General features: G+C 48.0%; 1 protein-coding gene across 3 annotated transcripts in view; it reads right to left on the bottom strand.

Annotated features, from left to right (window-relative positions):
* COL5A3 (collagen type V alpha 3 chain) overlaps nt 1-24,333 on the bottom strand; it is an 899,023-nt gene that overhangs the window by 145,246 nt on the left and 729,444 nt on the right. For all 3 annotated transcript variants that reach the window (XM_069604041.1, XM_069604040.1, XM_069604039.1), the window contains 2 exons: nt 4,058-4,111; nt 2,037-2,090 (listed from right to left, as the gene is read on the bottom strand). In XM_069604041.1, the coding sequence (XP_069460142.1) occupies nt 2,037-2,090; nt 4,058-4,111 (108 nt within the window). The remainder of the gene's footprint in view (nt 1-2,036; nt 2,091-4,057; nt 4,112-24,333) is intronic.

Genomic DNA, 24,333 nt, shown 5'->3' on the forward strand with positions numbered 1-24,333 from the left:
TTGTGAGCTGAGAAAGGAGACTCTTGAACTGGTGCGACTGTTGACCAAAGACTGTCTGGATGTTTTGTGTTTGAGACTTAACCCGAGAAAAGAGTTCCGTTTGTGATTAGAAGGGAACAGAAGGTAAGCAAGCTAAGACAACCTTAGGAGAAGGGAATCTTGTTTGGGAGTTCTGCCTAAATACTGCTTGAATTTTTCTTTTTGTACAGTAATTGCTGAAAAATGGGAATACAACTTGTATCTCCTTCTATCCCTATGCCAGGCTGGTGTGGTTTGTTGATCAATGTTCTTGTTATGATACTTGGGTGAGCAGATCTTGGTTCCAGTGATCTTTCCAGGTATTTCTTTGTCGAATTATGGCTGAACTGAGCCCCAGTGTGATCAGCACTTACCTTGATCAGACCCCTGATGGTTAGAACTTAAATGATCCCACTCGAATACATGGAACTTTCTACCTTTTACCTTTCCCTTTTATGTGAGTCGAACAAGTCTACTTAGCTTCAACAGAGCTAAAGTAATTGAGACATACTTCTTTGTGGACAGTCCTTTATTCAAATTGTTGAGTGCTTGGTGCCCTCTTACTTCTTTTCAGTTGGTCAACGTTTCCATGGCTTCCTCTGTCTCTTAAGCAAAAGGTCTAAGATTCGGGTTGATAACATCACTACTGACTTTACCTTTATTACTTCCGTATAGTATTTGTGCTTGACCTTGCACCAGTATTGCCCCCACCTGGTGAACTGCAATGGAATCTATGTCAGACGGCCCTCTATGAACCTACTCAAACTCTACCGAGACCAAAACCATGTTGTCTGCCTTATCTGTGGCCTTAAAAAGCATGAACTCATCTTGTCATGAAATCCCTGCATTGGCTCCCAGTCAACCAACATATAGATTGTACGTCCCACTGCTGTACCTCAAGGCTTTCCTTTGACTTGCCCAGGATTTCTTGCTTGGGTGCCTCTAGACCCATTACTAGTTTTCCGGTCCCCCCATTAGCTGCACCACTCGATCAGATATACATGTTTTGATGGTCATAGCTGGTTGTAAGCTAGCCATTCCAACTATGGTCAAAATGCAAGGGGTGTGCTTTGATCAGTTCATGAACATGAGTGCACAGGTCAATAATCGTGTTTCGATCCCAGCTTACTAAATAAACCAGCTCTTTCAGATATGTCAATTTCTCACCGGAAAGAACTGTGCCACCATTGCCAGGGCCATTGTTGGCACCAAACTTGATGTTTGCAGCAGTCTCCTCCAGGGCATGAGTAAGGTAGATTGCTCCAGGCTACAGGTTATACAAAACAGTGTGGTAAGAGCAGTGGAGGGGAGAACGTGTATCACAAGCCTGGCTGCCAATTGATGCCAGGATCATGCACTGGTTCCTGACTATTGCCAACAAGTGCCTGTTTGGAACGAGTCCTGAATACCTGACTGAAATTCTCCCAAGGCTTCCTATTCGGAGGCCTTTGCGCTCAATCGACTCAAACCGCCTACTTGTCCCAAGGGCTAAATTGTCTCTGGTTAGCTGAAGAGCGTTCTTTACAGCTTCCAAATTGTGGACACTCCGCCTCCTGATTTTAGGGGCATTGCCTTCCTAGACATTTTTAAACAGAGGTTGAAATGTATTTATTCACCTGAGACAGGATATATTGCTGTTTGACTTAACACTGGATTGTTTTAGTTTGCTTTTGTTTGTTCTTTTGTCTGCCGACTGTGCTATTTGTTTCTTATCTGTTCTGGTCTGGTTGGTGCTATACAAAATAAGTAATTTAATAAATAAGAATGGAAGTGTAAGAATCTAAAGTAATATTTTATAAAAACCCTGATTGGATGAACACCTGCTTTTCAGAAACGTGACATTAGATCTTTGATTGTTTTAGATGCTATAGTGCTTTCATTAATAGATAGACGTGTAATCATGCTTTAAGTCTGGGCACCTTTACCCAATAGAGACCATGTGGCATACTGCGGAATCTGGCATCTTCACCGTACCGTGTCGCCACAATGTACCACACTATTATTATACAATAACTTACCCTCTTCCCTGGTGGTCCAGGGGGACCTGGCTCTCCCGAAGCTCCAGGTGGCCCCTACAAAGGTAGAAATAATTGTCAAAAGTTTTAAAAATGTTTGATTCTATACCAGACATTATGAGTTTTGGCAACAGAGGTATGTGACACAATACATTGGACTTTCATCACAATAAATGTCTGTCTCAACCAACCATTTGCGACTCCAACAGGCACACTTCTGCTGTTTCTGGCAGTGGGTGCATTGCATTCCTCTGAAGTCGGTGGTAGACAACTAAAACGAGGCCTTTATGAGAAAGCTTACTAGCATTGCATTCCCACTGGCCACACGAGGACAGAACGTGTGCATGTGTCTTTACCAGCACGGTCCTAATAAAACATTCCTATTAAACTGCTCAGCCAATATTTTAAAACGTTCATAGCTGTACTAAAAACGTGCCCTTTCATAGCTGGCTTTTACTTTGTAGCCTGTGTTTCTAGTTCAAAGGATGCTGTATCCTCTTCCCTTTAACACCAATAAAAAAACTGTTTAATCAAATGCATTCCCAAGTACAAGATATCGTGACCGGAATTAAACATTTGAAGTGGCAAACTATGAGCGAGGCATACAAGCGACGCTGTCCTGCCGGTTTCACACATGCACACCACACACCATTTCCTAATATTCAAAAGTGAACTGTCTCTGGGTAGTGGCTAGTGCATATTTCTAGACCATTAAAATGTGTATTGCTATTCTAAACATATTGAATATATTTTCTAGCACACTTTCCAATTGATGCATTTGCCGGACTGTGACCTCCTTGTGTGATCCATAGCATCTCTAAGAATCCCGTTTCAAAAACTACACAAGTTCATAATTGGTCTATAAAGCCTGCCAATATTAATGCAACATGTGTTATTTTGACTTATGCAATCTACAATACCTGCTTTTTTACCAACCCAATAGCCTACAGCTGCATGGAAATGTTCTTTTGAAGCCCAGATTCCTGATTAAGTATCCCCAACTGGCAAAGGTAGTTTACAAGGACTAGGGGCTTTAACATGTTGGTATCATAACCTCGGGCCAGGTCCCTGCTCCCCAGTTGCACACCTGCACTGCCGCCTGACAACAATGCACTTTGGGGCTGTATCTGTTACCCTATAGTCCCCTTACTTTCAATTACCTGCTACCTGCACTTAACCCTTGCACTGCCACTTGCTGGCGGCACTTCCTTTTATTTTTTATTCTATCGCTTTTTTGGTGTTTTGTCGATCATATGTCTTGCACTTCTCCTCCTTCCCTTCCCCTGGCACTTATCCCATTTTCCCCTCACTGCACTTGTACGATATCAATGTCACTGGGCCTAGTAAGATCGTTGTCCTGTTCCCCCCTTGTTAATTTCCCATGCCACACCACGCAACACTAGTGTATAGGTACGCTATAACTATAATATATCATATCATATAGTCCATAGATACAGACTATATGGCTTCTAGCAGCATGGTAAACAGCCCTGGTCTTATGATTTCATGGAAGGAAATGTGTTCATATTCCAAACCATACCCTTTTGGAGTGCGAACATCAATGCCTCCGAAAAAACTCACATGGCTCGGCCAACATAGAAACAGAAAGGAACCTCCTAAATTGAAGAGTAGCCACTTCCATTTCTTTCACAAAGCAATTGCCGGCTGTCGTTGGAAGACAGGTATGATTTTAAAAAAGTGACAAGAGGTATGTAGAGCTCCTCAGGTTGCACATAACTCAGGGGCAATACCAATGGTTTTTGCATGCATTTCGAACATCTTGCTTTGATGTGCCACACCCCGGAATGCTAATAGCCCTTCTAGATGCTAATTGCAATTTGTTTGTGTGAGCAATACCGGCAACAAATATGCTTTCAACGGTTTCAAAGGCGGTTAATGGTCATCTTTGGTCCGGAACTCTCACATGAAGAGAACATTGTGTTTACCAGAAAAAGGCACCATGAGCGTTACTGATAGAAAAAACAAAATGGTCTACAAATGAAAAGAAAAGAAGAGGGACTTACCGGATTTCCTGGATCTCCAGAGTCTCCCTTTTCTCCAACGACACCGTCGACACCCTGTAGAGGTAAAAACAATTAAACTCTGTGAGAAAATGCATAGCATGAAGTTGTTTACACCAGAATCTTTGGTTTGAAAATCCTTCTCCAAATTGGCATTATGACATGTATATATGTTCCAAGATTTGGTTGTCATTGATTTGAAAAAAATCTGGGAAATATGGGTGTAAAGACTGGTAGGGGGTGGTCTGTACTTCTGCTCTCTATATGGTAGAGGGGAGGCACAGAGGACCCCAGCCTAGATTCTCTATTCGGTAGCTATGGTCGAGCAATCAAGGCCTAGCTTCTCAGGAGGTGATGCAGGCTGGTTCTTAAGTACAGTGTAGTCCCCAAGCCCCCACAAAGGAATGTCCACACACTGTATTGGTTAGAACACAGTCTTTATATAATCAATATTCAAGGTTATGTACACTTATCATAATAACTCACTTTGTACTTAGGAAAATCAACAATGGCAAATATATACAATTCTAAAGTGGTACCACCCTTTGTATTAGATCTCATTAAAGTGCATCAACAATACTGTAACAATGTCACACAGATCAATAGAGTGAAACCAGCAATAGAGAGAGGAGAGAAAATAAGATGGTTGAGCAATAGGCAGAATACTGGCCCCTACCACTAGACACAGTTGTGTGTGGAGATCCCCCCACCTGGGCAACCTGTAAAATAAAGATATAGCACAAGCCCAGTCCATATATTGTTCTGCAAGTCTTATTCCCTCCTATAATGTTTTTACCCCCCCAATGTACCTGGTGGATTCGAGTTCTTCGAAGAGGCGTCGACAGATCCTTCTTGAGCGACCCCCTTTCAAGCGGGAATCACGGATCGTCGAGAAGCATCGAGGAACTCAGCGTTCGGCGGCGGGGAGTCGACGGCCCTTCTTGAATGCCTTCCCTTTCAAGCGGGAGACACGGGGCGTCGAACGTCCGTCGAGGAACTCGGCGTTCGGCGTCGGGGAATCGACGGCCCTTCTTGAATGCCTTCCCTTCCAAGCGGGAGACACGGGGCGTCGAACGTCCGACAACAAACAGGGTAGAACGGCGTCGTTGAGGCGGCAGCTTCGATCCAAGCGGTGCTCGTCGACGACGGAGCGTCGGCGTTCTGCAAGGCAGAGGCGTGCGGGGCACCTCGATGACAATTGTTCTGGACCGCAAAGATTGTGGAGACGGGGGCCCAGCAAGGGCGGTCGAGTCGTTCGAGTCTTTGTGGTCTTCGGGTGGCGGGAAACCCACCGGTAGGTCTCTCCTCGGCGCGTTGGTCGTCCTCGACTTTCTCCGGCAGGATAAAGCGGTCGACGGTGCGGACGAGGGAGTCCTTCGATTCAAATGTTCTTAGGCAAGGAGCGGACGGCTCCGGTCGTCGGCGGCACGGCGTCAAGTGGTTCCCACGGCTGGGCAACACAACTTCGACGGGCCTCCAGCGGTTACACAAACCTGCGAACCCTGGTCGGCGGCAATGGACTTCGACGGCGGTGATGTCCGGGTGCTTCACTTCGATCTCCTCGGCGGTCCCGTCTCGGGTCGGCAGCCTTTCGAGGGTCTGTCTTCCAGGGCGCTTCGGCGAAGATGGAGCGGTGCTCGATGGTCCCTCGGAGCACGGGAAGAGGGCGCCTTACCAGGTCCTCTCTCGGGTCAGTCTTCGACGATTTCGGCAGCCTTCGGATCGGTCGAAGCAAATGCAGCAGCAAGTCTTCTTCTTCCAGCTGGGCGTCGAGGATCAGCAGTTCCAGTTACTCTTAGAGTGGAGACTCAGCTCCTGAACGCTTCTGAACAATTACCAGTGGTGAGAAGTCCCCAGATATACTATTCTGTCTCTCATCCACACTGCTGGCACACACTCAGCAGCCAATCATACAGAAGGGCATTCATGCAGTCAGACAGCCAATCAGGCACACAGTGCATTCAGGCCACACTCCTCCCTTTCAGACACTCACAACAAGGAAGGTGGATTGGGACAAGTACCCAGCCATTCAACACTACACACTGCATTCAGGCCAGTTTCGGGCAGGGCTGTCTCAGTCTTTGTCTCTCATGCCAGAAACCAGACAACCACAACAAGGAGTATATATTGGTCACACACTCCATTCACCCAGGTCCCACCCACAGGAGGTACCCACAACATACAGTAACTGGGAAGGCTCCAGTCAGTCTAGCTGGGCCTTCACAACAACACCATTAATGGAACTTCCACCCAACAGCCAGTCAGGGGGAAGGGACAGAGTCAGGGCTTCCCAGGACTTTGGGAAAACAAGGTAACAGGCAATAGAAAGCAAGAGGCCACAGGGGCCATCTTGTTTCCTATCAGGAATCAACTGATCCCAATGGCAGGGCCTGGGTATCCCAAAATGGAGGACACCCAGAGCACCTGTCAAATTCAGCATGGAGCTGCCACCAGCCCATACCCTGCTCTGTGGGCCACCCACAGGTGCCCAAAAACATACACTAGGGGCACAGGGTGGTACCCCTACCCATGGGTGCCATAAGGGTATCCCATGGGTCTGTTCACCAAACCAAAAGAGAGAGCTGCACTGCCAGGAGTCCCACATGGACTCCTGGGCAGAAAACACGACAGAACACACGATAAAAAGCAGTAAAGGACAAGGATTCAGAGGCCCTGTCCCTTTGATGCATTTCCAGCATCACAATGGGTTCCTCTCAAGAAAAATAGACCTCCCTTACAACAGCGTATGGTTACCCAACTTGGAGCCGTGACGGATTATATTATCAAACCGTCAGATAAAGGGACAAATATAGTAATCATGAATCGTGATGACTATATTGAAGAGGCCAATAGACAACTAATGGATAAGGACTGCTATGCAAAATTAACTGATGATCCCTCAGGCCATGAACAGCAAATTATGCAAACTTTTACAAGTATGGAAAGAGAAAGACCTGTTGGATGAGGACATATGTACATATTTACATCCTAAATTCCCAGTTATTCCAACCATCTTCTTTTCTGCCCAAAGTGAACAAGAGTTTATTAAGACCCCCGGGCAGACCTATAGTAATACTATGTGGGGCTCTGTTAGAAAATATCTCAAGATTCATAGACAAGACATTGGTATCTTTTGTTACTACTTTGCCTTCCCATGTAAAGGATACCAAAGATTTCTTGAGTCGGATTGAAGGAGTACCATGGGAATATACTTATCTACTTAGGACATTAGATATAGTCTCTCTCTACACGTCAATAAAACCATCGGATTGCCTCAAGGCATGTGAATAGTTTTGCATACTAGATCCATGAACTATCTCCAACAAGGGCGAATGATACTTGAGATGATCACACTCTGCTTGACCAATAATTACTTCCTCTTCAATAAGTATTTTTTTATGCAATTGCAAGGCACTGCCATGGGCACTACTTTTGCCCCTTCGTATGCCAACTTGACTATGGGCTGGTGGGAGAAGTTCGTATTTGGCATCCCAGAAACAGTCAGTATACATCTAAAATTGCCTTATGGCTACAGTTTATTGATGATTTGTTTGTTATTTGGGAAGGCACAAGCTCTGAATGGTTGGACTTCGTTAAAATACATAACATCAACAACTTAAATCTGAAATTCACTGAGAGCCACAGCAAGACTGCTATCGCTTACTTGGATAATCTTGTTACTGTGGCTCAAGGTGAATTAACCACCAGTTTGTAAAGGAAGCCGACCAATTCTAATATACCACTCCACGCCAAAAGCAACCACCCCACACCCTTAAGTGGAGTATTCCGTATGGGGAATTCATACGCAGAAACTGTTCGAAGATGGACACTTTTGATAGCGAATGCGCCCTTATGGCCCACAAGTTCAAACATCAGGGCTACCCTAAAAAAATATTGGAGCAAGCCATTCGCATACACAGAAACTGTTAGAAGATGGACACTTTTGATAGCGAATGCGCCCTTATGGCCCACAAGTTCAAACATCGGGGGTACCCTAAAAAAATATAGGAGCAGGCCTTCCTAAAAGCTAGAGAAACTGATTGCTCTTTATTATTGGTAGCAGATACCTTGAAACAAAAAACTACAGATATGGATGAGACACATCTCATTCTGACCTACGGAAATGGAGCTCAGAATATCCGTCAGGTCATGCAGAGACATTGGCACATCCTTAAATCAGATGAACATCTAAGTAGTATTTTGGGAGATCGCATAAACATTACATTCCGCAGGTCTACCTTGTTCAAGGATAGTCTAGTACCAAGTTTCATGAGCCCTATTAACAGTGTATTAACTAGTAGTTGGATGAACATTAAACCATCTGGCTTTTATAAATGTTCTAAATGTAAAGCCTGTACCTATGCTGCCAATACTACTTGTTATTTACATCCTATTTTGGGAAAAGAAACATAAAGATCATGTCATGGATTACATGTGACACTGAGTTTGTGGTCTATGTGTTGAATTGCCCATGTGGTATGTGGGAAGCACAAGAGGGAAATTGAAATTGAGAGTGCTCCAACATATTAGGGCCATCAAAAATGTGGATCCCACTTATCCGATGGCTCTCCATTTTAAGACTAAACATGGAAGCAAATTGGAGGGGTTTTCTTTCTTTGGTATCCATACAGTGCCCAAATCACCCAGAGGTGGTAACCGAGAGCTTTTGTTAAGGCAACTAGAAACTAAATCTATTTTGGACCTTGAGACAAAAAGTCCCAAGGGGCTCAATCTTGATGAAGAATTATGCATGTTTTTGGGCACTTAAAGATTGTGTGCTCCTTCTTCATTTGCATTAGATGCATACAATTGTGACCCTCTAATTACCAAATAGAAGTGCCTTGCAGCTTTTTCCAATATGTTTACTTGTTCTTGTATGTATGCAACTATTTGTTATGCTTCATCAAAATTTCCGAATGCTGTATCTTTTTATATACATTCACGTTTTTGGTTGCCTTCTTATGGAACTTTTAAGTTTTCTTTGCTTATATATTTTTTTAGTATGTTGATAGGTTGGGGTTTTAAGGTGGACTCATTTTGATAAGCTTTTTTACACAGAGATGTTTGGATTGCGTATACTCTTGTCCCTCCCTTTGTCTGAGATTGTTACCATTTATATTTAAGATGCCAATTGCGGTATCAAGGCTGCATTTCTTTTAAGCTTTCTCCATACACTATTTATGTGATTAGGCTAGTCGCTGATAATTTGATGATAAGCATTGCAGCAATAATGATATGCATTATGCACTTTAACATGAGCAATGTTTGCACGCACTGTGCACTTTAATATTGACAGACTTTATGTTTATCCTACAGCAGTCCATGTATGCACTCACTGCCCAATGAGATTCATTGTAGAGGATTAGATTACTTTTAATATATTCATAAGATGCTATGCCAAATATATAATTTTTGATTGCATGGATATTTATTTGGACTTTCCATAGCATATGAATTATATAGTTTCTCTACTTGTGGTTTAGCATGCATGGACAGAGAGCGCTATGCACCTTATTAATATTGCTGTTAGCAATCATTGCTGCTCTGGCACTGTGCACTTTATGGTTATTATTTTTAACAACCATTGCTGCGAGGTGTATTTTGCACATTTATTGTTGTTTTGCGACTTGGCACTATACATGTTTGGCTTCTACAATCAGCGTTTTATTAATGATTTTTGACAGTCAGTTGGAACATTGCAATGACAGTGGATTGTAAACCCACATAGACTGCTGCATCCCACATCGAGGAATGACACTCTGTCCTTTAGGAATCACCTATACACGTGTTTGTGCCCCTCTCTTTGCGAGTTTGAGGCCACTTGGCCTTAGTGTTTTTCCTGACCTGGCTAGTTATCTTGTACACACAGGCTCTACCAGCACAGCACTCCAGATCGTGTCCATCTAGCAGTGCAGAATTTCCAACATGTATCAAGGTGGTTAGATTTTGCATCTCGCTAAATATAGGAGGTGTGGTTTTTCCATTTTGTTCCTCCTTGTGGCAAGCAACAGACTAAAAAGATATTTTACTGTATCACGATATACATTTGGTTATCTAAGCAACTGGGTTCATTATATGTATTTGCATCATGTTGTTGCAAGATGTTCAAATATGGCTGCCTCGTAGTACCATAACGCGCTGACATGGGGAAGTGGCACTCTTTTACTCTAGAGTTGTCATGGTTTAAAACGTAGTCCATCATCTGTGTTCACCCTACCTATGTTATCAAGCGGTCAGAATACCGTGAAACGCGTTGTTTGCTATCCAGGATTTTTCTTCTCTGATGCACTTTTATTAATAAAGTAACTTTTGTGCTGTCTGGAAGTGCTGTCAAACTCCTTCATTGCTGAGTGAACATTGCCATCCCTCGGCTGCTCTCAGGGGTGCATTCCGATGGATTTGCCTTTTTTTAAGTCTTTTCATTTTGTGAAATATATATATATATATATATATAAAAACACACAAGCCCCTGCTCGGTTGTAACACTGCAAAAAAACACCCAGTGGGCATGTATAACAGTACTCTAGCACACAAGACCTAGCTATTTAAAATGTCATGTTTATTATTGCATAATACAGCACATTACAAAAAACAGAGGTAAAATCATTCACCCCTGTGACAGAGGTAAGGTTGCACAAAGCACTCACCCCACGGGTGGAAGAAAGTCACGCGTTCCGCCTGAATGCTCAGGCTTCCTCAGACCTATAAAATCCAAATGCGGCATGCACATCATAGAGTTTAAAAAGAAAGGCAGTTCCAGAGCGTCCCCACTCAAGTCTCCTCACGTGCACAACGGTCATGTGACTGCTACGATTAAGAGTGGTGATATCTTTCCAATGCAATGACCTCCATATTGGAATGGTCAAAAACCTATGAGTAAGGTAGGTATAATAGCAAGTTATCTGACAGTTTTGTGCTAGGAAATCACTAAACACATTTAATGTCTACTGTAATGAAGACTCAACAGTGAAGACGCTCGAAACTGCTAGTTTAAAAATTATTATTAAATAACAATCAATGTGTAACATATGAGCACAAGTGTGCCTATTCACCTTTTGATGGCTAAAAGCAGCTCAGATGGCCGCTATTAGACATACGCCCCCACATAGGACAAGTACTTCCAAGCCAAGGGCTACGAGCAAAACGGCAGCAACCAAATCATAAGTGGGCAAATGCCCTATTTGTGCAAATCGTACCTATAATACGTACTATAACACCGGGCAAGTGCCCCTTTCCCAGATAAATATTTCATGGAGGAATACTGCTCCAGACATATGCGATCTTATGTTATACACGTGCTCAGATAAAACCGGAGTTAAGAGAAAAGATAAAACGTAACATAGTATACCTCCTCCCAATGTGCAAATAGAAATTCCTATGTCTATATAACAGTACAGAAGGATAGCAGCCAAAATTCTTCAATGAGCAACTAGATTAATTTACCATGTGCAAATAACAATTCCTATGTCAATAATACAGTACAAATTGAACCCTCTACGGTTCCATAAGCACCTCAAGACCTTCCTCTTCGCTTCCGCCTTCTCTCTTCCTCTCCCCTGCTGATCCACGCACTGGTCACCTGGCCACCCTCGGAGTTCGGGCTCAGGTCCTGGCCTGTCCAGTTGCAACTCGCACTGCCTCTTGGCACCCCCTGAATTTGTCGTCTATATCTGTAACCCTACAGCCCCCTCTCTTGCACTTATTAGCCACCCTTTGGCTGCACTTCCGAGCACCCTCACTTGCCACCCGTTGGCTGCACTCTCTGCTGTTTATTTTATCTCAACCTCTCCAGCCAAACCACCCCCCCAACCCACCCCCGGCACTTATCCCCTCCAACATGGGGAGACACATGGGCATGAGCGGGGGGTGAGAGGGAACAGGGTACAAACGGGGCATGAGCAGGGGATGGGGCGGAAAAGGGAAGAAACACGGGGCATGAGCGGTGGTGGGGGGAACAGGAGAGGGACACGGGGCATGAGCGGTGGTGGGGGGAACAGGAGAGGGACACGGGGCATGAGCAGCGGGTGGGGAGGAACATGAGGGAGACACGGGGTATGAGTGGGGGGTGGGGAGGAACACGAGGGAGACACGGGGCATGAGCGGGGGTACAGGGCACACGGGACATGAGCGAGGGTGGGGAGGAAAGGAGAGAGACAAGGGGCATGAGCGGGGGGTGGGGGGAACACGAGGGAGACACGGGGCATGAGTGTGGGGGTGGGGGGTAACACGAGGGAAACACGGGGCATGAGCAGGGGGTGGGGGGAACACGAGGGAGACACGGGGCATGAGTGTGGGGGTGGGGGGTAACACGAGGGAAACACGGGGCATGAGCAGGGGGTGGGGGGGAACACGAGGGAAACACGGGGCATGAGCAGGGGGTGGGGGGAACAAGAGGGAGACACGGGGCATGAGTGGGAGGTGGGGAGAAAAGGAGTCAGATACGGGGCATGAGCGGGGGTCGGGAGAACAGGAGACAGACACGGGGCATGAGCGGGGGGGTGGGGAGAACAGGAGACAGACATGGGGCATGAGCGGGAGATGGGGGGAACAAGAGACAGATACGGGGCATGAGCGGGAGATGGGGGGGAACAAGAGACAGATACAGGACATGAGCAGGGGTGGGGAGATCAGGAGACAGACACGGGGCATGAGCGGAGGGGTGGGGGACAACAGGAGACAGTCACGGGGCATGAGCGGGGGATGGGGGGCAACAGGAGAGAGACACGGGGCATGAGCGCGGAGTGGGGGGGTACAGGCGACAGACACGGGGCATGGGTGGGGGCAACATGAGACAGACACGGGGCATGAGCGGGGGTTGGGAGGAACAGGAGACAGACACAGGGCATGAGCGGGGGGTGGGGGGTACAGGAGACAGACATGGGGCATGAGCGGGGGGTGGGGGATACAGGAGATAGGCACGGGGCATGAGCGGGGGTGGGGGGCAACAGGAGAGAGACACGGGACATGAGCGGGTGGGGGAACAGGAGACAGGCGGGGTGGGGGCAACAGGAGAGAGACACGGGGCATGAGCGCGGAGTGGGGGGTACAGGAGACAGACACGGGGCATGGGTGGGGGCAACATGAGACAGACACGGGGCATGAGCGGGGGGTGGGGGGAACAGGTGACAGACACGGGGCATGAGCGGGGGGTGGGGGAACAACAGAGACAGACACGGGGCATGAGCGGGGGGTGGGGGGCAACAGGAGACAGACACGGGGCATGAGCGGGGGTGGGGGCAACAGGGGACAGACACTGGGCATGAGCGGGGGGTGGGGGGGAACACGAGACAGACACGGAGCATGAGCGGGGGGTGGGGGGCAACAGGAGACAGACATGGGGCATGAGCGGGGGGCAACAGGAGAGACATGGGGCATGAGCGGGGGTGGGTGGCAACAGGAGAGACACGGGGCATGAGCGGGGGGTGGGGGGAACAGGAGACAGACACGGGGTATGAGCGGGGGGTGGGGGGAACAACAGACACGGGGCATGAGCGGGGGGTGGGGAGAACAGACACGGGGCATGAGCTGGGGGTGGGAGGAACAGGAGACACATGGGGCATGAGTGGGGGTGGGGAGAACAGGAGACAGACACGGGGCATGAGCGGGGGGTGGGGGGCAACAAGAGAGAGACACGGGGCATGAGCGGGTGGGGGGAACAGGACACAGACATGGGGCATGAGCGGGCGTGGGGGGAACAGGAGACAGACACGGGGCATGAGCGGGGGCATGGGGGGCAACAGGAGACAGACACGGCACATGAGGGGAACAGGAGACAGATACGGGGCATGAGCGGGGGGTGGGGAGAACAGGAGACAGACACGGAGCATGAGCGGGGGGTGGGGGGAAGGGGAGAGAGACGCACGGGGCATGAGCGGGGGTGGGGGGAGGGAGAGAGACACACGGGGCATGAGCGGGGAGTGGGGGAGGGAGAGAGACACACGGGGCATGAGCGGGGAGTGGGGGAGGGAGAGAGACACACGGGGCATGAGCGGGGGGTGGGCGGGAGATAGAGAGACACACGGGGCATGAGGGGGGGATGGGCGGGAGGGAGAGAGACACACAGGGCATGATCGGGGGTGGGGGGAGGGAGAGAGACACACAGGGCATGAGCGGGGGGTGAGGGGAAGGGGAGAGAGACACAAAGGGGCATGAGTGGGGGGTGGGGGGATGGGGAGAGACACACGGGGCATGAGTGGGGGGTGGGGGAGGGGGAGAGACACACGGGGCATGAGCGGTGGTGGGCGGGAGGGGGAAAGACATGGGGCTAGAGCGGGGGTGGGCGGGTGGGGGAAAGACACAGGGCAAGAGCGGGGGTGGGCAGGAGGGGGAAGAGACATGGGGCAAGAGCGGGGGTGGGCGGGAGGGTGAAAGAGACATGGGGCAAGAGCGGGGGTGGGCGGGAGGGTGAAAGAGACACGGGGCAAGAGTGGGGGTGGGCGGGAGGTGGCAAGAGTGGGGGTGGGCGGGAGGGAGAGAGACACACGGGGCATGAGCGGGGGGTGGGCAGTAGGGGGAGAGACACACGGGGCAAGAGTGGGGGTGGGGGTAGGGAGAGAGACACACAAGGCATGAGCGGGGGGTGGGGGGAAGGGGAGAGAGACATGGGGCATGAGCGGGGGTGGAGGGGAGGGAGAGAGAGACACGGGGCATGAGCGGGGGTGGGGATGAGGGAGAGAGACACACGGGGCATGAGCGGGGGGTGGGCAGTAGGGGGAGAGACACACGGGGCATGAGCGGGGGTGGGGGGAGGGAGAGAGTGTTGGGTGTCCTGACCCACGTTTAAGCTATCCTGCTACAACATTTGGTGCTGCGGGCTTAGGAAATTCAAGATGGCGGAAAACCCACATGTGCGCCGAAATCCAGGAAAGCTGCGCAGTTTGTGCGCCCACCAAAATGGTTGCCTCACTTGCCACCCACCAGTGCGAGAATGAAAGGCCGGGTTGCCATGAGGGAAATGGGTTGCCAAAGGAAAAACAGTAGCGCCGGTTAGCGTCAAAGCGCTTTAAAACCACCATTGGACTACCCGCACAGTAGTCTGAAACCATTGGGAATGGCAATGCTGATTGCCAAATGCAACCTAGAAGTGTGGGGAATTCATTTCTTAAATCCCAAAAATGAGTGCAGTACCAGTACTCACCACTATCCAAAAGCCGGCGTTTTAAAACCACTCTGTGTGTTTTTCTGAAGGCAAGCAAAATGCCTATTTCAAACATTGCAACATGTGCAAAATATTCACTGAACACCAGCAGACATTTGGCAGAATGGAGTTTTGTGTGCCTACAAAATCTGGGAAATGAAGAGCCCAAAAACAATGCTTATAACAAAAATGCTATGGAGTCAGCAGCTTAAGCCTAACTGCAACTGGATTTAAAACCACCAAAATCGAAAATGTTAAATTAAATGAGTGACCTATGTTTGGTGTCACATGCCTTTGTAACTGTTGAAATGTCATAGTTTTGCACTTAGAATCAGCATTCTAGCTGCATGTGTAAAATTACAAGTTATTTTAAAAGCAACAAAAAGTTAGCTGAAGGTCTGGCTTAAGGAACTTGATTTTGCCTAGCAACTAACCCCCATCAGGAGTGTAACTTGAGTCACAACTGTGTTCCCAGGCCAACCTTCCTTTTGCTGCCCAAGCTGAGGATATGCCATCCATCTGATAATTGAATTTCCTGTGCTCTGCCAGAGAGTGAACAAAGCCCTCTCCACTCAGGCAAAGGTTTTTTATTACAGACGTCGTAAAAAGTGGCTTCCTCCTGGAGAAGCTGGGAGGAGCACTGCCTGTGAGAAGCAAGCTGGCTTGGCAGAACTGGAAAGAACCAGAAATTCAACCTTGTGCTGAGGGTAAACCACACCCCTTTGGAGCCAGAACATAACTTTAAAAAGATGAATAACTCATAGAGCGGACATGTGAAAATTTTATAAATGATACCATAATTCTTGTGATTTTTCTGCCCACAGTTTAAGACGTGGTAGGAACCGGTGGTATGTTCAGGGGGGTTTTAGCGGAAAAGTGGATATTACTCTAAATGTGTGCATGTTAAAAATCTGAAACTTCATCAGTTAATGTCCCTACCCCCTGCACACATGTATGTAAAGTTGGGTCCATGTCGGAAATTGGAAAAGCAGTTAAAAAGTCAATTATGTACACTCTTTGAATGCAAGCTCCGAGAATGAGCAGATTTGGACATAGACATGGCTAAATTCAGCCACACCATGTATATGTAATTTTAAACAAATGTGTACCTGTGCAAATATGTTTTTAGGTCAGATATAGATTGTGTGTAAAGTTGACAGGGGTGGGTTCTCTGTATCATAAACAGACCTCATCATGATGACACTTCATTTCATTCCCCCAATCAAGGGGACGAATGAAAGCTGACCAATTAGAAGCTGAGAGAGAGGTAGGGTCAGTGATGCTAGAACACACCCACATTCTAAACACATAAAAGCAGACAGACAGGACAGATAGGTTTTTTTTCCAAATCCATCAGCCGCTGGAAGCTCTGCCGGAAAAATCCATACTTTACCTCCATCAACCCTCCAGAGAGCCAAACTAGAGACTTCAATCTATCCAGAACTAGAGACCCAGACCAGAGAACCAGAGAGAGCTGACCCAGATCACTGTGAAGTGCAGAGACCAGAGGCGAATTTAAAACCCTGACCAGATCCGTGATGAGGCCCATTTCACTCAAGAATATAGTGTGAGTACCTAGAAAACTGTGCAGAACCAATCTCTTAGTTTAAATTCATCTAATTCAATCTATTTAACCTAAGTAGAACTGCCTCCTAGCTGTCACCTGTCATTCTAGCTGCAAAAATTTGTCACTTGTCATTTTGAAAAAGTGTGCGTTTAAAATTTACAAAACCAAAAACGACCTTTACTAAATCGCTCATATCTCCGCGACCGTTTGAGCTAGAGACTTGCAGTAACTTTCCTCTGATAGCTTAGAATCGTGGCTTTCCTAGGAACCTAGAACCGCATTCCTACCTCTTATAGTTTTACCGCAATCGCGGAACACGCATCCGCGAATTTTGCCGCGATTTGCAATTTCTTCACATGTAAAAAAAACTGCTGCTGCCTGATTTCATTTGCCAGAAATTCGTTTAACCTGCTAACTATCCCTGCATCATTGCTAGTGTGAGCCTGGACTAATATTAACTAGATACCACTCACCCTGAACCTCTGAAAGGGAATTAAAAAGTATTTCCAGCATATTTCTCATCCATTGCTAGCACATATCAAAGCATTTGGGCCTGTGTTTTCAAAACTCCTATCTGTTTTCTGTAAGCTTGCTGGGATTGAACTGAATCACGTTTGATTGCATTTCTGAGAACTGTGTGTTCCTTCCATTTCCTTGCCTTGCATCAAGGGGGGGAGGGGATTGCCAGAGAAAAGTGATTACATTGTTTGGTTGAAATCATATCGAGTATTTCTATACTGTATTTCATTCATTCAACCTTGCATCCATTTGAACTCTATAAAGCATTTTGTACCACCTTCTTCTTTTATTCCTATTTACCAGTGTGCTACCTTATCCATTTCATCTCAACTCATTGGTGATTATAAGAAGTGTGCTAGTGCCAGATTCTCCGTTGTTGATCTTTATCATATCAGATTAAGTGTGCTATTCAATTATTAATTTATTATAAAGTATCATATATATATCTATTGTTTAAATTATCAAATAAACCTTTTAAACTTGCAAAACAGAACTACTTCTTGGCTCAGTGGGGTCAGGGGGATTCCAAGAGAGGGGTGTTATATAGGGGTAGTCATCCAGAACGCATGAACTGGACCTAAAGATATATCAATAAGGGTTTTCATTCAGTATTCTAGACTAGGCGTTAACTTGGCTGTAGTGCTGAATTGAATCCTCTTACAAATTGGGGGCTCGTCCGGGACGTTGGGTTAGATTTACCACTTGTGCAGCTTAATACAGTGTGCTAACTGACGGGATACATACATCCGGTCGGATCACCACGCTGCATTACGCTGTGAAGCATTCCTCAAAAGGGACACTCCAAGAAAAGTTCTGTTCTGCAAAAATAAAATACTAACTTCTGTAAGTCAGGACAGAGACCAATCTCTAGAATGACGACCTTAGTAGACATGAAAATAGCCAGAGAGCACCTCTTGCATAAGCTATTTGTGAGAGGTGAATGGACCGAACAGGGCCAGGATGTGTGGTTGCAGGCCATCACACAACAGGTCACTGAAACAGGGTCAGATATATATAGAGATCAGGGTCCATTACATGTGGCCCTGAGTGAACTATATGTGGCTCCTAAAGCCAAAGAGGAACACAATAAGATCGCCAGGATAGCAGCATACCTGTACCTATATATGGGAGACATGCAGGATAGATGTGCTGAAAGCCAAAATCTGGCAAATGGGCAACAGATGGCATTACAGAAGGTCCAATCTGATCTGGACTCTTCTGAGCAGAGGCTGCAGAGGAGCCAGGAGTCAGAAAATGACAGCAGACTGTACATTACTAAAATAAAGGAGGATATGGATGTGCTGCAAAAGGAAAAGTCAGAACAGGATACCAGATTTCTGGCCCTGCAGAAGGAGCACCAAGACAGTTTGGACTCCTTACTGCAGAGCCAGAAAAAGCTGGAGCAACAATTAGACTTTAACAGGGCATGCACGGAGCAGGTAGCCACCCTGCAAAGTCATCTAGATAGAGTGAAGGTAGAGAGCAACAAGCTGATCTTGAAAGACCTGTATACCCAGGCAGAGTTTGATGAGGAGCGCCAAAAAGCTGGTGCCCTTCAACGGCAAAGGGACGACCTGGCGGCACAAATGCAGGCTCTTAGTCAGGAAAGAGACGCCTTAGGCCAGGAAGTCTGCCATTTAAAAAGAAAAATGGAAGAAAATCACCTGGCCCACCAGGGACTGGGTGATCTCCAAAAAGAACACCAGAACTTGTTAAAGCACACCAGGAGGGTGGAGGATGCTCTAGCAAGAAAGGAGCAGGCCAATAGGGACACAGCTCAGGAAGTAACCCTCCTGCAGCAAAGACTGGCCCAGTTCTCCAGGACCAACCAGGAAGCACAGAGGGAAAACGAGGCCCTCTGTGAACACAATGATAGGCTCCAACAACAGGTAGCGATGCAGGAGAAACTGATAGAGTCGAGTAAGGCCTTAACAGAGGAACTGAAAGCACAAATGCAGGCTCTTGCATTGCAACAGGGAGCAGGGGCGGATAGAGATGAGGTCCGCTGGGAAAGAGAGACTCCTGACCATAACCGCAGGAGCCCTAACACCAGGGGCCTTCATCTTCCCCAGTCCCTGGACTCTACCACCCCCGTGTCCCCGGGCGCACATGAGCACAGGGCCACAGGGATGGCAGATTACTATCCAGCTAAGAGTATGGGGCTCATAGGCCAGTACCATCCAGGAATGGAGGGGTGGGCATCCGGGTATGGGCCCCCAAGTACAGTACAGTTCAATGGGGAACCCCAGGAGAGTAGGCCCATTAAGGGCATCCTGAAAACCTCTGCCCAGTTAGGTCAGTGGAGGGGGTACCCATCAAATCCTGACAGCAAGGAGGAATCTGAAGACTCCTCTGAACTGCGCAGGACACAGGAGACCAGGTCCCCACATTCTGCCAGCCATTCCCAGGCTCGCAGAATCCGGGAAAACCTGGAAGAACAGACGGGAACCTCTGGGAGCAGTGCCTCTGAGTCCGACGAAGAATGGACAAGGGTTACCCGAACCAAAAAGGCCAATAAGGCAAAAAGGGCCTTGCTCAAGGACCCCTTAAAGCAGATTAAGGCGATCAGGAGCGTCATCACGCCTTACCATAAGAACGCTAAGTATTCTGTTTGGGAGCACTTAGAGTTGTTTGAACAAATGATGGAGACTTTCCATTTGAAGGACAGCCAAAGCTGCATTCAATATGTAAAGTGGACCTTCTCCCCGGAATACTCCAGTTTCTTTGCGGGGCTGGAGGACCAAAGTCATTTAAGATGGTCCACCTATAAGGCGGCCATCCTGAAACATTTTTCTGTTCACAGAAATCCTCAAGAGGCTCGCAAGGCAGCCTACAATTTGCAATGTGGGGAGGATCAGGCCCCACAAGAATTTGTGCAGGAGTTAAAGCGGGCTTTTGCACAGACCACAAGAAGGGTGCGCACGGATAGCCGTGAATTTATAAACACGTTTTTCCATGCCTTGCCCTAATATATCATGACCCAGCTCGTGAGGGATTTTCACGAGAAAAGATCTTTAGACTGGGTCATTGAACAGGCTACCCGCATCTATGAGGTGCAGAAACCGGTAGATAGCAAAAGTAATGCCCAGAAAAACCCAAACCCCAAAGCCAACAGCACCCCTGCTGCTGCCAAGGTGGCAGAGGTAAAGGTCACCCCCGTTTTGGATTTGGAGATGGGGGGGCCTAAAAACCTGCCTGCACCTAATAATGCTAGGCCCAGGAGGTCCTCGGGTCAGTCACAGACAGGGAGCCAAGGAGGCAGCCCCACAAATGGGGTCCCTCGCTCTCCTGATTATGTAAGTCCCCGTTACAAGGGAAATCGACCCATCCTGGGTTATGTGTGGACTCCTCCAGCCCAAGGGGGGGGATCCAGACAAGCACCTAACCCAGGGAACTTCCCTCCAAACTTCCCACAGGAGGGCAGAAATTTACCAAACCCTGGGCAGAACTTTTTCCCCAGATATCCACCCGACTTTCAGCCCCAAAACCATCCATCCTTCTTTCCCCAATTCCCTGAGCCCAGACCACTGAATCCGGGAGAGGGGAGGCCAAGGGTGGAGGGGTACCCAAATCTTCCCAACCCGGGGTATTACCAGAGGAGGGACAGCTACCCTTCCCGGGATCAGCCCAGGGGAGAAAACAGGGTCCCATATCAGCCTGAGCGGGTTTCCCAGTTAGAGCGCCAGGTCCAAAACATGGCGCGGGATATGGGTCACATACTGAGGGCTCAGCAGAACCCTCAGATCAGCATGCCGGCGCAGAACGCACCCAACTCTGGACCTGGTGCTCCAGAACAATGACGGGGGCAGCACCCCGATAACTCACCGGTTCCCAGGGAGGAGGCACAAAGGGAAGGGGGGTGTAAAGCCTGGGAGGAAGCTTCCTTCCTCACTTGTAAACAGCCCCTGGAAACCCAGGAACCGGAAACAAAATCTCTTGCCCCTGAAAGTCTGCCTCCTAAGGAGCAGAGGGGGGGTAGGAGAAACAAAAGACCCAAACAGACTCAGTTTGAGGAGGAGGTACAGATCTTCCAATTTGAGGGAGAGGGATCCTCAGGGGATCCTGGGAAAAGGATCTTCTCCTTCAGAGAGGGGGGAACTCCTCCCAAAGAAAAATGGGTCCCTAGGGATGCAAATCCTGACTGGGGAGATGTGGAGACTGAGCTACCGCCGCCCACCATCTCATCCCAGAACCAACCGCAAGAAAATCCCCTGGTTCAAACCCGACCTGGCGACTGCCTCCAAAAAGGGGGGGGCAGCCCAGAACCGGAACCAGGGGAACCCACAATGGCTCTGATCTCCAGTTGCCAACTTTTTCTTTCAGATTCCCAAGACTCTCCACAGAATTCTGCCCAAATCTCTTCGCTATCGATGTCCAAAACCAGAAAGTTAGCCCACCAGTTGTCCAAAAATGTACATTATCTGTGCCCCCTTGAGGAGAAGGAGGGAAGATATTATGCCCCGGTACAAGTACAGGGGCAGGGTACGATTTCAGCGCTGGTGGACACTGGATCTCAAGCTACCCTTCTGTCCAGAAGGGCCTTTGACGAACTGAATGCAGGAAGGGGAGAGAATTACCAAATTCCTCTCACCTCTCTTCCTGGACAACTGCAGAACTTTGACGGGAAGGAAATTCCCGTCGAGGGGACGGCAGACTTGGACATTAAGATCGGGCGACATAAGTTGAAACACCCGGTCATAGTTGTGACCCCAGAGGGCACCCCTTGTTTACTAGGGAATGACCTCCTGAGAAGGTTGTCACCCCTAATAGATTGCGTAAACAAGGTCCTCTGGACCCAGACTAGCCGACCAATAAAATTAAAACAGAGTGTCAACCATGTTAGTTTAAACGGCACATGCCACATGGTTGAACAAAAATCTGACCAAGTAGAATTTCACTTCCAGAACAACCAAATTCCAGACGTGACGGTAATAGCAGTAGGACAACAGACTGGTGATGGGGGGTCCTCTCTATTTCTGAAAATCAACCTTCCTTCCAGTCTAAAGTGGTATTCCACGCTGGAAGGAAACACTCTGAAATTCTATACCAATCCACAATCTGAAACTCCCACTCCTATAGTCCAGAAAGATGTGAAATCAGCTCAGAGCCTGGCTGAGATTCAGCAAATTGGAGAGCAGTTGTTCATCCCTGTTCAGTTAAATGATGGGAAGGACTCTGTTCTCGCTCGAGTGTGTGTGAACAACGGTAAGAGCTTCATCAGCGAAGCCATGTTCCGCCAACTCCCAAAAGATCCAGCCGTTCCCACCTTCAAACTGATAGACAAATGGGAAATGGACCTGGAAGCACCCAATTCAAAACATCTCCTGCCAAGCAGGTGTATGCTCAAAATCTCCATTGGCAACAAGAGCATAGTCCATAATTGTTGGGTCGTGCGAGACGTCACTGCCGCCTTTTACTTAGGCAGTGACATTCTCAATCGCTTTGCCATTAGTTTGGACCTAATAAACTTCAAAGCTTGGTCCCGATTAGCGGATAATCCCATGGGCTTTGATGATCCAGAAAAAGCATTTAGGTCAGCTCAATTGCTACCTTATGCAGTTGAAATTCAGGTTAAAGAGGAAGTCACCATCCCAGAAAGGACCCGACAATTCTCCCTGGAAGTGAAAGTTAAAAGGGGACAAGAGTTGAAAAACCCTGATGCTTACATACATTTAAATGCTTCTCTCCAACAGCAAGGGTTGGGGGTAAACCCGACTCCATTAGTCAACATAGAACATGACACCATTCCAATAGAGGTGGATAACAGCGACTTAAAGAGTAGTACTCTAGCCGCAGGCACCATTATTGGAATGGCGGTTGATGACCGACATTTTTCCATCGACTTAGTAAATGAACTGTTAGGACCAATCCCCAAGGACTGTTTTGACAGTGACAGTGAGGACCATACAACACCAGACAGGATTTTTACCCGGCATGGGGGGAACTTCCTGGTGTACACTTCCTGCCCCTATGGTAAGGAAGATGTGACTTGTGACTTCAGGAGGGATGAGGTGATTTTCCAGGTCCATGAGGGCTGCCTTTCCCACCTGAAGCCTCCGGTCCAAATCAGCACTCTGACCAGGGACTTCTCCACCCAGCTGGAGGAGGCCGCTGAAATAGCCAAACCAGAAGTCTTCCCAGGCTTCAGGCAGATGGTGGAAGAGAGAGTCAACCTAGCTGATGCCTGTGTGACTCTGGAACAAAAGCAAAAGTTGAAACAAGTTTTCTTGGATTTCCAAGATCTCTTTGCGGTAGACTCATATGACTGTGGTCGCACCGACATCCACACCACAACAATCCCCACGGACCCTGGCATGACTCCAGTGTTTGTGAAGCAATATCGCTTGCCTCTCGCATCAATGGAGTCCCTTACTGAAATAATTAAGAACCTTGAGTCCCGGGGAATAATCCGTCCAGTCCACAGCACCTTCAATAATCCGGTGCTGGGAATATTGAAGCCAAACGGCCAGTGGAGACTCTGCGCTGACCTCAGGGAGCTCAACAAACGGGTCCACACTTCCCGATGGCCACTGCCCTACATTGACCAAGGGCTGGCCCAGATCCAGGGGTCACAGGTATTCACTGCAATAGACCTGACCAATGGGTACTGGACCGTGCCTGTCAGCAGGGAGGACCAATACAAGCTGGCTTTTACCTTTGGGGGCCAGCAGTACACATGGACCCGGACTCCCTTCGGATACCTTAACTCCGGTAATGAGTTCAATATTTTCCTACATAAGGCCATGCCCGACCTGGGTACGAGGGGTAACCTGGCTTATGTAGATGATGTCCTCATCAAAAGTTCATCTGTGGAGGAACACATAGCAGAGATCCGTTATGTTCTGACACAGTTGAGGGCCGCCGGAGCAAAACTTTCCTTTCAGAAAGCACAGTGGTGTAGAACCCGTGTTAATTTCTTGGGGCATGAGATTACTCCTCAGGGTCTCTGTCCCCAGGAAAAGAAAGTGGAAGCACTTCAGAAACTGAAAGACCCCACAACTCTGCGGGAACTAAGGAGCCTCCTTGGACTGACTAATTACAGCAGAAAGTTCATTG

The sequence above is a fragment of the Ambystoma mexicanum genome, chromosome 3q (genome assembly GCF_040938575.1).
Source record: "Ambystoma mexicanum isolate Mex_15411 chromosome 3q, UKY_AmexF1_1, whole genome shotgun sequence".
NCBI classification, from domain to species: Eukaryota; Metazoa; Chordata; class Amphibia; order Caudata; family Ambystomatidae; genus Ambystoma; species Ambystoma mexicanum.